Source organism: Akebia trifoliata, chromosome 16 (assembly GCF_017979445.1).
Source record: "Akebia trifoliata isolate Shusen 1 chromosome 16, ASM1797944v1, whole genome shotgun sequence".
Lineage (NCBI taxonomy): Eukaryota > Viridiplantae > Streptophyta > Magnoliopsida > Ranunculales > Lardizabalaceae > Akebia > Akebia trifoliata.
In genome coordinates, this window is record NC_141390.1 from 30279543 (window position 1) to 30297003 (window position 17461).

Genomic DNA, 17461 nt, shown 5'->3' on the forward strand with positions numbered 1-17461 from the left:
AGCTTGAAGAGTTGGGTCGCCAAACTTTTAACTTGAAGGCTGCCATTCAGCAAGAAATTGTAGTGTTGGATAAGGATGATCCCTTTTGGTCTTTGCAGGGGGGACCCATTATCTGTCATGACCATGGTCCAGAATTTAGCAAAAAAACACTGGAGCACATCTTGGAGGATCTGCGCACGAATAAAATGGGACGCAGGGAATCGCTACTTTAATTGGCATTATTGAAAATGAATAATATCTCTTCACATGTAGAGATGAAAATCAAGGGAACCGCATTTTCAATAATATCTCTTCACATGTAGAGATGCAAATCAAGGGAACCGCAATGCGGTCCCCTTGAAGGAGCATTTGAAAGCTAAGATTCGGATGGGAAGGAATATCTGCAAAGGCTTTAATTTCTTCTCAAACCTAATATGTCTACTACACAATTGTCATTGTAAATAGTAAAACAGTTTGCAAACATATTGGTATTGGTATTTCTTTACCAAAAAAAAAAATCAAGCTTCTACTTCCAAACCTTAGTCCAACGCTTTGGGAGCTAATATTTGTCCCGAAAATATTGGAGTCATCATGCTTCCAAAATTTGGAAATGTGTTCTCTGCGAACAACCTTGTTCCATCAATATTCTTATAAAGTTTGTTTTTTTCTTAAAAAGATATTGAACTTTTATTTATTCAAAAATAATTATTGTAATGAAATAGTGATTATTATTTTAAGTAGGTAGCCATAATTATTATTATTATTATTATTTTAAAATTAGCCTTAATTATTATACAATAATAGAAAAAGTAAAATTTTGTTGAAAACACACATCTCCTCTAAAACCTTCAAAGTAGGAGAAATGTTAATTATTAAGTCCTTTTATTTATTAGGAATATATAGTAAGATTGATTAAAATTGTTTGCTTATAACTAGTTACAAATTGTCAATAAAATCAAAACGCTAGTGATGTATACCATCAAACATCCATTTAAGGAATAAATTTATTAAAAATTTAGTTTTTTTTATAAATATTATGAAATTTAAGTTGTAAAATAGAGGATTTTACCATTTTAGTAAGAGAAAGTAAGTGATTGCTGACAAGTAAAGAAATGAACATAAACAATGAGCTAAAGTTTATTCTGAATGAGTCGTGATAATATGACTCGTCGGGTGGCATACTCAATCGACTCCCTGACGTGACAACTTCGGGAACCGTATATATGTTCACCTCGGGATACACGATTGCACTTCCCCATAAAAAAAGTGTATCCCAAGGGAGCCATGTATCCTAAGGCGTACATATCTATGGTTCCTGAAGTTGCCCACGTTAGGGAGTCGATTGAGTATGCCATCTGGCTAGTCATATTATCAGGACTCATTTTGAATAGAATAAGAAAGCTCATGAAAAGTTTCCATAGTATATATGACACCAAATCTTTGAGATAAGGCTTCACGATACGGTTCAAAGATGCTTTCGCCCTAAGATATTTTGATCGTGGCACTTTTACGTGTTCTCTCACACCAGTACTAAGCTCATGTAGTATGTAAAGACAAGGAAAAATAAAAAAAGAAGCAAAGTGGCTTGCTTAACTACTACAAAAATGAGATAGAGAGGAATATGGATGTAAAAAAGTAATTAAATCAATTTAGACTCATTAGAACTTTATTTGTTTAATAGAAAGGTAGGATCCCCAGTAGAAGTTAGAACAATTATTATATAAAGGGGTTAGCACATCTAGCTTTGTGTAACCAAAACAAAACCTATTTCGGGTTTTTAGTTACTGTGGTGTAGTTGCTACATACTTCAAATGGCACGACAAGGTGATCATCTTGCAAAAGTTGGGGCTATAGCGTTCGCTATGCTGGATGATCAAAAGAGGAAGGAGAGGTTTTCATGTCAGCCAGGAGCACAAAATCCACCTAAAAAAGAACCCATAGGCATGGATTGCTTTGAGGCAGCCCGAAAGTTTGGTGGTATTTTGATTATAGATCACCATCCAAGGAAACCACTTCGTAAGCCAAAGATATAGGCCTATTATTGTACAAGTTTTATAAACCATCCCTCCTTCCCCCCCTCTTACTAGGCTCTGTTGTTGGTATGTATTTTGTCCATATTAGGTCATAGAAGCAATCTTGTATTATAGAAGTTTGACCAGTAACCTATGTTTCTTTTTCTCTTTTACTAGGCTCTGTTGTTGGTATGTATTTTGTCCGTATTAGGATATAGAAGCAATCTTGTATTTTAGAAGTTTGATCAGCAACCTATGTTTCTCTCTCCTTAACTAGGCTCTCTGGTTGGCATGTATTGTCCATAGTATATATTATAGAAAGTTTAATTAGAATCTCTCTCTCTCTCTCTCTCTATATATATTATATATATATATATATTGGTATGTATTTTGTCCATATTAGGATATAGAAGCAATCTTGTATTTTAGAAGTTTGATCAGCAACCTATGTTTCTCTCTCCTTAACTAGGCTCTCTGGTTGGCATGTATTGTCCATAGTATATATTATAGAAAGTTTAATTAGAATCTCTCTCTCTCTCTCTCTCTATATATATATATATATATATATATATTATATATATATATATATATATATATATATGGGTCCCGTTCGCCACCCTTAGTTTTACCACACACTTTAACAAACGCGTTTTGTCTTACATGGGTTAGAAGTTTCGAAATGAGCTGATTTTTGGTGAGGATGATCTATATGGTGAGAAGATCATCCTCACCAAAAATCAGCTCATTCCAAAACTTCTAACCCCATCAAAATTGATTTACAAAAAATGGACGGTCCACAATTTTTCAACGTGTAAACATGGGGCTAAACATTTCGGAATGGGCTGATTTTTGGGGAGGATGATCTTCTAATCATAGAGATCATCCTCACCAAAAATCAGCCCATTCCAAAACTTCTAACCCATGTAGGACAAAAAACGTTTGTTAAAGTGTGTGGTAAAACTTAGGGTGCTGAACATTTCCCATATATATATATATGGGAAATGTTCAGCACCCTAAGTTTTACCACACACTTTAACAAACGTTTTTTGTCCTACATGGGTTAGAAGTTTTGGAATGAGCTGATTTTTGGTGAGGATGATCTCTATGATTAGAAGATCATCCTCCCCAAAAATCAGCTCATTCCGAAATGTTTAGCCCCATGTTTACACGTTGAAAAATCGTGGACCGTCCATTTTTTGTAAACCATTTTTGATGGGGTTAGAAGTTTTGGAATGAGCTGATTTTTGGTGAGGATGATCTCCTCACCATAGAGATCATCCTCACCAAAAATCAGCCCATTCCAAAACTTCTAACCCATGTAAGACAAAACACGTTTGTTAAAGTGTGTGGTAAAGCTTAGGGTGCTGAACGGGACCTATATATATATATATATATGTGGGAAATGTTCAACACCTTAAGTTTTACCCTACACTTTAACAAACGTGTTTTGTCCTACATGGGTTAGAAGTTTTAGAATGGGCTGATTTTTGGTGAGGATGATCTCTTTATCATAGAGATCATCCTCACCAAAAATCAGCCCATTCCGAAATTTTTAGCCCTATGTTTACAAATTGAAAAATTGTGGACCGTCCATTTTTTGTAAATCATTTTTTATGGGGTTAGAAGTTTTGAAATGAGCTGATTTTTGGTGAGAATGATCTCCTCACCATAGAGATTATTCTCACCAAAAATCAGCTCATTCCAAAACTTCTAACCCATGTAAGACAAAACACGTTTGTTAAAATATAGGGTAAAGCTTAGGGTGGGGAACGGGACCTATATATGTATATACATATACCATGTTAGTTGCACTTTTCAATCTAACAAGAAAAAAAAAAGTGTTAGTCTAGTCTTACTAAGGGTGGGAATCCCTAGACTCATGCAAAATGAAGTCATATATGTATGTTCACTAAAAATCTTGACCATGTAAACATGAAATCCAACGTTCGAGATAAATCTTAGGGATATGAGATGGATTATCGAGATACATATTTTGTTTCAACTGTTGGATTCCATATTTACACAGTTGGAATTGTGAGTGAACATATGAGCTCCCCTTCCACGAGTCTACCTATCCCAACCTACTAACTTAAGTAGGACTTCAAATCTACTAAGTTATGACAGCTTCATAGTGGAAGTGAATTTCTAATGGACAAATGTAGTAGTACATGTTTTTCGTAATGGCTTCTTGCGATCTTAATCTTCTAGCTATGTCAGAGTTGCCTAATTGGGGTGAATAAGGCTGCCTATGTTGGTGATTTGATGAGGTTACCTAGCCTCCTTTCTTTGTAGCATTAGGAGGATGCCCCCTTTCACACTTGTATTCTTTTTTTCAATATATTTATAATAAATAAATAAATAAACCTTGCTTGCTAATGAAAATAAAATATTGATCTTCAAACACCTTGAGGTTGATGTTGTCTTTAAATGTTATTTGCCTAATTCTAATGTGATTTGAGATATGCAAATGAGTTGCTAACAAACATGTTTGTAGGATATAATTCAGACTTATAATTAGAATTGCCACAATTCAGACTTTCTTACTAAACAAAATAAAATGTTTGTAAGATATAATGGAGTTCAATTTCTCTCTCTCTCTCTTGTTACTGTTTTACACTAACATAAATAGATGTACCCTTTTAAGATTGTATATCCAATCAAGAAGAGAATAATAATATTTTCTAATTTGAAAATATATACTATATAAATTTGATTTTCTTGTTTGTACTGAAAATAAGGTATGAAAATCTGAATTTTATTGGGAATTCTTGGATCAATAATATTACACGAACCCTATTAGGGTATTTATGGAGATTACATCAACCAAGATATTATTGAAAATGAATAGTATATCTTCACATGTCGAGATGCAAATCAAGGGAACCGCAATGCGGTTAGCTAAGAAATGAAAAGCCCAATAATAAAAAAATCCTTAAAAGCTAGTAATGAATGAGAAGGAATACATCATGATGGGATTGTGCTTCTTATGTGGTATACGGGAATATTTTTTAGTGCTTTTTCATCTAGGATTACAAGTGCTTCTAAGAATCCCATTAGATTAAGAAGAAAAAGCTCTGGAATATCTACTCCACAATTGCCATTGTAAATTGCAAATAGTTTGCAAAATTTGGGATCTAATCCTTGTCCCGAAAATATTGGAGTCATGCTCCCAAATTTTGGAAATGCATTCTCCACGAACAACCTTGTTCCATCAATATTCTTATAATTTTTTTTTTCTTAAATAGACATTGATCTTTTATTTCTTCAAAAATAATAATAAACTAAAATTTTGTCCAAAAAACAAATTTCATCTAAAAGTCCGGGGTTGGGATTTAATACCACCACGAATCGTGAGAAATAATTTTTACTTTATTGTTTTCTATTTCCTCCCTTCCCAAGAATATCTTTCAATTTTTTTGTCTTTTCATTTACCCATTTCCAATAATACCCTCCAACTTTACTCTCCTTCATCTTCTCCCCCTTTTTCAGTTATACACCTCTAGCTCTATTTCTTTTACCTCTCTGCACCTTTTCTAATAATACCCTTGTAACTTTATTATCTGTCTATTTTTACCCCCTTAATCTCGAAGGGGATGACTGTGTTGCAGGCACGGACAAATTCTAGTATATAATATGATTGATCAAGATTGTTTTTTGTGACTAGTTAGAAGGTGTTAGTAAGATCGAAACACTAGTGATACCATCAAACAATACCAAGGGTAAAATGATTGCCTTTTAAGGAATAAATTTATTAAATGAATTAATTTATTTTTATAAATATTATGAATTATAAAATGTAAAATAGATAATTTCACCCTTTTAGTAAGAGATACTGTGATAGTAAGTGATAACTTAGCAAGTAAAACAAAGAATCTATGACCAAAAAGTTTATCTTAAATAGAATAAGAAAGCTCATGAAAAGTGACCATTGTATATATGACCCCAAATCTTTGAGATAAGGTTTTGATGATGATGAACACGGTCTAAAGATGCTTTGGTCCTAAGATATTTTGAGCTTTGCGCTTTCGCGTGAATAGACCCGCACATGCAAGGTGGATTGGCTCAACTATTCCAAAGAGATTGAGATGAATATGGATGTTTTTTAAAAACGCAATTAGATCAAATTAATTTGACTCAATAAAAAGTTGGTGAGATCCCATGTTGAACGATTATATAGAGTGGTCATGTCCATCTAGCTTTGCGTAACCAAAACAAAACCTGTTTCGAGTTTTTAGTTACTGTAGTGTAGTTGCTACTTCAAATGGCACAACAAGGTGACATTGTAAATGCTGGGATCGCAGGGTTCGCTATGTTGGATGATATGCGGAAAGACATCAGGCATGCTCAAGAGCTTCTTCTTTCATCCGATCAGTTGGGAGCACAAATTCCACCCAAAAAAGAACCCATAGGCATGGATTGCTTTCAGGCAGCCCAAAAGTTTGGTGGTATGTTGATTGTAGATCATCGTAAAAAGGAAGTATTTCGTAAGCCTTACTAGACTTCATAGTATGTTAATTTATACAAGTTTTACAAACCATCCCCCCCCCTTCCTCTCTCTTACTAGACTCTGTTGTTGGTATGTATAGTCCATATTTGGTTATAGAAGTCTGGTCAGCAACCTTGTATTATAGAAGTTTGGTCAATCTTGTATTATAGAAGTTTGGTCAGCAACCTCTGTCTCTCTCTTTCACTAGTCTCTCTGGTTTATCGTACATGTTATATATATTATAGAGAGATTTTAGCTCCCTTACTTTATCTAGTGTGTTACTTGAGCAAACCTTACATTATGAATAAGACTAAGTAAGATATTAAATCTTATTAAGAATTGTTGCACCCACTTAGATTATCAAATTAGCAATCTAATGCCATAGACTTCTAAATTTTATGGAAAAAATTCAAACAAAAAACCTTTTTGCGTTTGATAGTAGTTGAAAATAGATGGCTACGGAACTCCGAAATTTAAAACTAAAATTCAACGGTGAAATTAAATTTTTTATTATTGTGCTTTCAAAGTTCTTAGAATCTAGTCCTTTATAACCTTGTGCCATCAGATCATGTTTTTGAAAGCCACAAATTGATGTTGATAACATTCACTCTAAGGTATGTTAAGTAACAAATTAATCCCATCAATTTGAATTTTATGACGTGGATCCACACTCCAAGGTTTGTTGGGTAACAAAGTTGATAAAGTAAGGTTTGGTGGGTAACAAACTTCATAAAGTAGGGTTCCCTTGGAGTTGTCAGAACTCCAAGGGATTTTTTGTAATAAAAGTACAACATTTAGGTCTGCCCCAGTAAATCTCTCTATATTATATGGGTCGTGATAATATGACTCACCAGGTGGCATACTCAATTGACTCCCTAACGCAACAAGTTTGGAATCGTAGATCTGTACGCCTAGGGATACATGATTGCACTTCCCCATTAAAAAAAAAGTGTATCTCAATGGAGCTGTGTATCCCGAGGCACACAGATCTATGATTCCTGAACTTGTCCACGTCATGGAGTCGATTGAGTATGCCACCGGGCGAGTCATTTTATCTGGACTCATATTATGTATAGAAGTTTGAATTCGAACTCATAGAGAAACACCGTGTAAGTATGCACTTTCTAATCTAACGAAAAAATAAAAATAAATGTATATGCTTGGATTTAGACACACTTCCTATCAAACATATTCCTCATTTACAAGCGGATGGAAAACCGATTTTTCTTTACTAAGAACTTATTTCTCAAGCAAATGAAAACAAATACCTAATCTCACTCTAGAAATGCACCCAATTTCTTACATCTCTTCTATTACTCTCGAGAAATGAATTTACACCCATCTTGTGAGGTTGATTTTGACATAAATAATTTTTCAAGATGGATTAATACCACTATGAAGTTCAAGAATTATAATGGACATATGGTATACTAGCTGACATGGAGGTGCGTATGGAACCATAGATGCTTTTCCTCGATCACTTTAGCATTTTCCTCATCTCAATCCACAGTTGAGGCTCTCCATTGGACAGAAGGTTGAGATGTTTGGGATTCTTGAGGAAACGTTTATCTAAAAAAAAAACTTTATTGATCCTCATCTCTAGGAAATCTACGTTTTTTTTCCCTCGTCCTAACAGATCCTACGATAAAGATGCTTTTTTAAATGTACCACTTTGGGATGGTATCTTAACAACTCAGTTAATATAATTTTTCTTTCTTAATACCCTCTCAATTCAATAAAATATGAAACTCAAATAGTCAAGATTGGTGATTGTCATAAAGATCAACAATTGTAAAAGTTCAATCTCGACATTTTGAATCTCTAATCTCAAATACTCATGCTCAAATATTGAAACATGAAATCCAACGGTTGAGATAAATCTTAGGGATATGAGATGGTTTCTCGAGGTACATATTTTGTCTCAACTGTTGGATTTCATATTTACACGATTGGAATTGTAAGTGAAGATATGAGTTCCCCTACCACAAGTCTACGTATCCCAACGAACTAACTTAGGTAAGACTTCAAATCTACTAAGTCATAACAGCTTTATAGTGGAAGTGAATTTCTAAACTCCTAATTCTATTCAATAACTTATGGACAAATGTAATAGTTCATGCTTTTCATAAGGGCTTCTCACGATCTTAATCTTCTAGCTATGTCAGCGTTGCCTAATTCGGGTGAATAAGGCTGCCTATGTTGGTGATTTGATGAGGTTTCCTAGCCTCCTTTCTCTGTAACTTTAGGTGGGTGCCCTCTTTCACACTTGTATTCTTTTTTTCATAAATTAAAAAAGAAAACCTTGCTTGCTTATGAAAATAAAATAGGGAAATTTATCAAAATAGTACAGTTTTCATAATTAATTACCAAAACGGTAAACTGTAGTAATTAATTCCGAAAACGGTAATTTTACCGTTTTCGGCATTAATATTTTTTACCAAAACGGTAAAAACAGTAAAATATATATTTTTATACCGAAAATACCCTTTTTTGTTTTACATATGTATTTACCATTTTAACCTTAGAAATAAATTAAAATCAACTAAATCTTTCTCTTCTTTTTAATCTTCCCAACACTAAATAGAAATATGAAAGAGGAGAGGATTTTTTGTAATTTTAATCAAAAAAAAAAGAAGGGTATTTTTGGTATAAAAAAAATTACATTTTACTGTTTTTACCGTTTTGGTAAAAAATATTAATTCCAAAAATGGTATAATTACCATTTTCGGAATTAATTGCTATAGTTTACCATTTTGGTAATTAATCGAAATGTGGTGCATGTTTTGGTAAATTTGCCAATAAAATATTGATCTTCAAACACATTGAGGTTATGTTGTCTTTAAATGTTATTTGCCTAATTCTAATTTGATTCGCAATATGCAAATGTGTTGTTGGCAAACGTGTTTATACCATATAATGGAGTTCAATCTCTCTCTTACTTCTTACTGTTTTTAAAATAACATAAATAGATCTAACCTTTAAGATTGTAAATCCAATCAAGAAGAGAATAATAATATTTTCTAATTTGAAAATACTATAAAATTTTGATTTTATTGTTTTTGTACTGAAAACAAGGTATGAAATGCTGTTTTATAAACAGTCACTAGTGACTGTAATTATTGCCCCAATAACCACGATTTAGACGGTCTAGATTGTTTAGATGACAACCAAATATTGGTCCAAATAAGGTGGTTAATTGCACTCTTTTGGGTGGCCACTAACCTTCAATAGTTAACTTTCAAGTATGTATAAGGTCCTAACCCTAGGGGTTGGCCTAGTAGCAAGCCGAACCTTGATAAACTCTCAGGAAGGGTAGGTCAAGTGTTCTAAACTCCACGAAACAATGAATTCCTTAGAGCGGCCACCCTCCAGAGTTCGTTTGACCCTTGACTCAACCAGTTGCACGTAGGACTTTCCGAGAGGGTTGTGCGTGTGACCGTCGGATTAATATCACCAGAAGGGTGGGGATAACTATGATAAGCGCGCGCGCACACACACACACAAAAAAGTATGGCATGATGATAATGATGCCATAAGGTCCTCACAGGCTAATCATACACTTGATAATGTTTATGTCATGATATGCCAAAAGATGATGTCATCTGTATAAATTTTCTTAGGACATAGGGAATCACTACTTTAGAATTAGTGAAAATGAATAGTATATCTTCACATGCCGAGCTGCAAATCAAGGGAACCGCAATGCATTGCGGTTTCCTTGAACCAACATTTGAAAGCTAGTTAGGTGAGAAGTGAAGAGTCCAAAAATAATCCTTAAAGCTAGTCAGGGATGAGAACGAATACTCCATGATGGGGATTGTGCTTCTTACGTGGTAAACTGGAATATTTTGGAGTTCTTTTTTCTCTTAGGATTAAAAGTGTTGCTAATATTCCCATTAATTTAAAAAGAAAAAGCTCTGCAAAGGCTTTTCTTCTCAAACCTGATATATCTACTCCACAACTGTGATTGTAAGTAGTAAAACAGTTTGCAACATATTGGTATTTGTATATTTCTCTTAAAAATGGAAGCTTTTACTTCTAAACTTGTTCTGAAAATATTGGAGTCGTGCTCCCAAAATTTGGAACAGTGTTCTTCGCAAACAACCTTGTTCCATCAATATTCTAATAATAAAAAAATTCTTAAATAGATATTGATCTTTTATTTCTTCAAAAATAATTATTGTAATGAAAAAATGATTAGTGTTTTAAGTAGGTAATTATATAATAATAAACTACAATTTTACCCAAAACACAAATTTCATCTAAAAATAAGTAGGGGAGTGGAATTTAATCCTGCCATGGATCTTGTTAAATAATTTTTTACTCTCCTCTCTTTTCAAGAATACCTCTCAATTTTATTGAATTCTCTTTCGCCGCTTTTAAATAATACCCTCCAACTTTATTCTCATTAATTCCTTTTCTCCACATTTTTTAATAATACCCCTTCAATTTTATTGTCTTTACTTTTCTACATCTTTTTCAATAATACCCCTATAATTTTATTATCTTTCCTTTTTTACTTGCTAATTCTCAAAGAGGATAATTGTTTTGTAAGCACAGACAAATTATAGTATATAATATGATTGATCAAGATTGTTTGTGTAACTAATTAGAAGTTGTCTATAAGATTGAAACACTAGTGATACCATCAAAGAATACCAAGTGTAAATTGATTGCCTTCTAAGGAATAAATTTATTAAATTAGTTTATTTTTATAAATATTGTGAATTATGAATTATAAATTGTAAAATAGATGATTTCACCATTTTAGTAAGAGATATTGAGTAAGTGATAACTAATTAGCAAGTAAAACAAATAATCTATGACCAAAAGTTTATTTTGAATAGAATAGGAAAGCCCGTGAAAAGTACCATAGCATATATGACCTCAAATATTTGAGATAAGACTTCTATGATGATGAACACAGTCCAAAAGTGCTTTGGTCATAAGATATTTTTAGCTTGGCACTATTGCATGATTGGATTCTTTTGTTCCAAGATTTTTTAAACTTGGCACCTTTACGTGCTCTCCCGGAGACTTGCACCCCAATTAAGGTTGTGTAGTAAATAAAGGCAAGGTGGATTGGCTCAATTATTATTCCAAAGAGATAGAAAGGAATATGGATGTAAAAAAAGCAATTAAATAAATCAAATCAGACTCATTAGAACTTCATTCATTTAATTCAAAGTTGGTGGCGATCCAATGTAGAACTATTATATAAAGGGGTCATGTTTATCTAGCATTGTGTAACCAAAACAAAACCTGTTTCGATTTTTTAGTTTCTGTGGTGTAGTATATACTTCGAATGGCACGACAAGGTGACGTTGTAAAAGCTGGGATTGCAGGGTTTGCTATGTTGGATGATATGCGGAAGGAGAGGCATGCTCAAGAGCTTCATCTTTCATCTCAGTCGGGGGCACAAATTCCTCCCAAAAAAGAACCCATTGATTGCTTTCGGGCAGTCCAAAATTTTGGTGGTATTCTAATTGTAGATCGTCGTCAAAGAAAATTATCACCTCATAAGCCTTGATAGGCCCTCTTCTACCGTCCATCTTGTATGTTATGCATACAAGTTTCATAAACCATCCCCACTTCCCCGATCGGCTCTGTTGTTGGTGTGTAATATTGTCTATAAGTATTAGGTTATATAAGTTTGTGAAGCAAACTTGTATCATATAAGTGTGATCGGCAACCTCTGTCTCTCTCTTTTACTAGGCTCTCTGGTTAGCATGTATCATCCATATTATATATTATAAAAGTTTGATAAGGATCTCTCTCTCTCTCTCTCTCTCTCTCTCTCTCTCATAGAGATACACCATGTTAGTTTGCACTTTCCAATCTAATAGGAAAACAAGAACAAAAAAAAAAAAATGTATGCTTGGATTTGGAGACACTTCTATCAAAAATATTTCTCATTTACAAATGGATGGAAAATCATTTTTTCTTTACTATGAACTTATTTCTCAAGCTAATGAAAACGCATATATACCTAATCTCACTCAAGAAATGCACCCAATTTCTTATCTCTCTCCTATTACTCTCTGGGAATGAATTTACACATATCTTACGAGGTTGACTTCAACGTAAATAATTTTTCAAGATGGAGTAATACAACGTCTTTACTTCTCCTTCAACTACCTAACTGTTTGTTTGATGGAGAGCCTCAATGGTTGATTGAGGCTAGAAAAGTTCATAACTAAATGTTCCTAAGTCACCATACTGATTATAGGCCACTCAACCAAAATGTTTATAGCATCTAAGAAAAATAAAAATTAAATAATACTTAATAGACCCTATGATAGGAATGTCTTTCCAAATGTATTCTTACTTTTGAGATGAGATCTTAACAGCCCAATTAGTAAAAAAATTCTTTCTTGATGCCCTCAACTCTATAAAATATCAAACTCAAATAGTCAAGATTGATGATTGTTTTGTTGAGATCAACAATTGTAAGAGGCCAATCTTGACAATTTGAATAGTTAATCTCAAAAAAAAAATTATTTTATTTTTATTTTTTGAGTTGTGATATTCTGACACTCTTTTATCAAACACCCCCATCACAGAACCATGGATCCTCTGCTTTAGGATACACAAGAAAAAGATTTACGATTGTGTAACTCCCAAGTTAGAGAGCGTTCAGGGGTGTCTAAAAAAATATAGCATCAAATTATCATTAGTCTTTTTTTTTTTTTTGATAAATAGATATTCTTGTAGATAGCGGGTTGAACCCGTATTTGGGCTTTCCCCAATTCGTAAAATCATGTTCTTATCCAAGGACAAATCTTGAAGTACGTGCAATGCTCACACATCACATGCACCAGGTAAGTGAGAGTTTGCCCTTGTGAGATATCCCTGAGAAATTAATATTAATAATGGGCATCAAACTCACAACCTATAGACATTAACCACTAATCTCAAATATTCATGCTCAAACTTTGAAATCATTGATTTATAATCATTAGTCTTGATGATTACAAAGAATAATTGGATTAATGGTTGATCTCAATTATTTGAATTGTCGATCTCTACCGTTTGAATCATGGATCTCACCGATTGAAAGTACGATGAGGAGGCATAAAGAAAGAAAAAGTTTATGAAATCTAGGGCTTTGAAAAGCTGCCCCCGCCGCGGGGTGCATTAAGTAATTTGCTCAAAATAAAATGAAATCTAAGACCCTAGCGAGAACAAGTAGAGACGACGAAAGATAACACAGAGCTACTGAAGCTCAATCCATGGCGCTGTTAACCAGGCGAACTCTCGCCACTTTTCTCTCTCGAACTCTTTCTTCTCCTCCTTCTCCATCTATCGCTTTTCGCTCACGATTCGCGCTTGCAATCCTCGAGAAGCAGAATCAGCTACCCACTACCGAGTCAAGAAAAATCCCGACTCGGTCCAAAACATCCGGTTCAGGGTACTCTCCGTTGAACGATCCTTCTCCAAATTGGAGCAACAGACCCCCGAAGGAGACCATCCTTCTCGATGGTTGCGATTATGAGCATTGGCTCATCGTCATGGAATTCCCCAACGACCCAAAACCCACAGAAGACGAGATGATTTCAGCCTATGTTAGAACTCTCACATCTGTTGTTGGAAGGTTCGATGCGATTCCTCTGCTCTCTCACTCTCTAACCCAATTTTCAAAATTCGATTTTTTTTAATGTTTATCATCTTTTGTTTGTTGGGTTTTATAACTTATCAGTGAAGAGGAAGCAAAGAAGAAGATTTACTCAGTTTGTACGACGACATATACAGGTTTCGGCGCTTTGATCCCAGAAGAGCTCTCTCATAAAGTTAAAGGTGCGGGGTTAGAGTTTTGAGGGTTGTTTCCAAGTTTAATGTCTGATTGGTTTGTGAATTTGTGACCTTGTTTTCTTGTTTTTTGTTTTCTGGGATGAATAGGCCTGCCTGATGTTCTTTGGGTATTGCCCGATTCGTATCTAGACGTTCCCAACAAAGACTATGGAGGTAGTTTAGTTATTAGGGTTTGATGATGGAATTGTAAAAATTGCATCTTTATTTATTTTTATTAGTTTTTTAATTTAGCAATTTGGGTTTATGTTTGGTGATAAAAACTTTAAAAATTGCATTTTTATTTACTTTTATTAGGTGATTTGTTTATCGATGGGAAAGTCATTCATAGACCACAATATCGTTTCGACCAGAGGCAGCAAACTAGGAGTAGGCCTCGTCCACGATATGATAGGCGCCGTGAAACAATGCAGGTTGATAGGAGAGAACCACCAAGAGATAACAGTTGGGCTCAAGAACGAAGAGAAGCCGAATATCAACCAAACATGATGGGCGGACAAAATACATTTAAGAGTGGATAGAGATATCCATTAGAGAAGTGAATTAAGGTTTGTAGGAATTGAAATTTCTAGTTATCAGATAAAGACTGGTCTCCCCTTGCTTTGACATGAATATAAAACACTAAATGTTTTTTAATGTGAATATTCACAGGCGTTTCATGTCACATCTTCAAGTTTCTATAATTGGACATCAAAATTTTGGGTTCTTCTTTATTTTATATTTTTTGGGTCATATTTGCATTGAACTGAATTCCTGTTGAATAATTATAATCATGCACAGGCCTAGTTGACAAGTTCAAATCAGAGATACAAAAAATATTCAGGATGAGAAAATTTCTACTATTGTTCAGGATTTTCATTGGAAAATTTGACAAAAACAAATATATGATAAAAAATATATATATAGTTTTTGAACTGATTTGTAGTGTAAATTTTATTGGTTGAACCCAGTGAAGGTATATTTTTACTTGATCTGTGTGTCTTATCATCCTATAGAAGCTACTGCTGTCAACTGTTTGTGTTGACCTCTCTCGCCTCCTAGTCAATATATGAGCACTTATAACTTGATGTTTTTGCCAGTTTCTTCCTATGTGTCAATCTAGAAATTGATCCCTTTGAATCTTGAGGTTTCCTTTGATTTTTTGTGCTTTGGTTTATGTGCTTGATGCATGAGAGTTGATGAAAAAATTTAACATAGAGATGAAACAATTTCCGTCTATATGTCATTTCCTGATTATTTTTCTTTTTTAAATGAGTAGAAGGCGTTATAGCTACCAAGTCATTTTTCTTCATGTGTCATCTTGTTGAAAGTGTGAGGTACTTATGTAGCTTTTTCTTTTTTAACATGGTTAGTTGAGAAAGCAGGGTCTCTAGTATAATTTCAAATCCAATAAGAGCTGAGAGTCTGTAGGCTGTGTGTTCGATACCCAGTATGAGCAATATTTCCTAAGGCCTGGTGCGTGTGACGTGCGGGCGTTGCATGTGCCTGGGGGAGGGTCCCATATGCCTTGGCTCATCCGGTCCCCCTAGTCGGAAGTAAGTCCAGACACCCTCGTTATCAAAAAGTAAATAAATAATGAATATGAATTTTCTGTGATTGGGAGGCAAGTGTTGTTGGGTCTTGGGTGGATCAGATTATCTGATAAAGAATATTTATAATGTGATTTCTTTCATGGGGCTTTGAAGTGGTTATTAGCTGCTTTCAAAGGCTTCTAGGCTATGTATTCACTTCTAGCTGAATTCTCTAGGGCAAATTTTTTTTCTTGATATGTTTTGTTTTGTTTGGTATATGTTCTAGCAATTGTCTCTTGTGAACATTAGTTGTCAAAATGGCAATGCTTTCAGTTGATGGAGGTAGAAATAATCTTTTTTAATGGATGGGAAAGATTTATTAGAAAAAGAGAGGGCAAAAAAAACATACAGAATCAATGGATAGCATCCTCTCTTTTTTCCCCTTGTAGGCAAAAAATATCGGTTGCCATAGGCATGATAACTTTGTTCTGGTTCTTGTTGGGGTCCATGAGGATGTTTATCTTCCTTGAAATATCTTTTGGAACAATAGCATCCCTGCTGCGAAGGATAAAATTGGGTGGGAGGATTTTTGCCGCAGATTGACTGGGATGATCCTGACAATCCTTAGCTTTTCTTGCTTCATTATCCTTTCTCAGCCCACATTTAGTCTCATTTTCTCTCTTTTCCATGTTGATTGGGTGTTCCCTAGCGAGGTTCTTTCTTTGTTTATTAGGTGGACTCTAATGTTTTCTCCATAAGAAAGAAATACCTATGGACTCTTCTTACCTTTGCTGTGTGTTGGGGGCATTGGAAAAAAAGAAATAAAAGGGTGTTCCAGGGAAAGGAGAAGACCATCCATGAAGTCACTCTCAACATTTTGGATTGGATGTTTTTTTGGAGCTAGTTGGCTGGGGGATTTCGAAGAGTTATTCTTTGAGGATTTTGTGTTTTAAGTGGGACTCGTTTTGCTTTGTATAGTTTTGTTTTGCTTCTCGCTTGTATAAGGGCCATGTCGGCCTCTTTTCTCCCCCTTTTTTTTTTTTTTTTCTTTTTTGTTGTTTCTTACAATTGTGCTTCTTTATTAAGTATCCCATGTTCAATACTGTCCAAACTTGCCCAATAGGGAAAAAATGGGTATTGACCCTGTCAATTTTTCTTTTTCATTTTCTACTTCTAGTATTTATTTCTTCTGTTATTCTTGACCAACCCCATTTTTTATTTTCGTTCAGAGTTGAAAAAAAAAAAATCTGATCAATATTTTTCATCAATCCTGAGATGATTCTCTCCTGATCTAATGCCATCCACCCACCTAGAGATACAATTCAGTATTCCCATATGGGCCTTAAAAGGCTAAAATTTGCAAGTTTATATCATAGACATGATAGTGCTACATTGGCTTCTTACAACACTGCCCCCGACACTGAGCTGATGTGATGGCGTGGATTGAACCATAGATGCTTTTCCTTGAGATACGGATGTTGTACATTGGAGGAAAACCGATGGTTTTCTGCGCAAACAGTACTGTAGAAAGTGTTGTAGGATGTTAGTGCAGCTTGGCTCGGTTCTTTATTTTATGAGAAAACAAATTTCAATGCAATTTTTGATAAACAAATTTATTGGGTTGGGAACTGAATCCAACGGGACCAATTCTTATCAGTTTGATT

At 34.3% G+C, this 17461-nt stretch overlaps 1 protein-coding gene across 1 annotated transcript; it reads left to right on the plus strand.

The window, feature by feature from the left end:
- Window positions 1–13612: 13612 nt before the first annotated feature.
- On the plus strand, window positions 13613–14950 carry LOC147383443 (multiple organellar RNA editing factor 3, mitochondrial-like). The gene is made up of 4 exons (XM_086429111.1): window positions 13613–14071; window positions 14177–14274; window positions 14377–14442; window positions 14584–14950. The coding sequence occupies exons 1-4, from the start codon at window positions 13710–13712 to the stop codon at window positions 14805–14807; spliced, it is 750 nt and encodes a 249-aa protein (XP_086285237.1). The 5' UTR covers window positions 13613–13709; the 3' UTR covers window positions 14808–14950.
- The last annotated feature ends 2511 nt before the right edge of the window (window positions 14951–17461 follow it).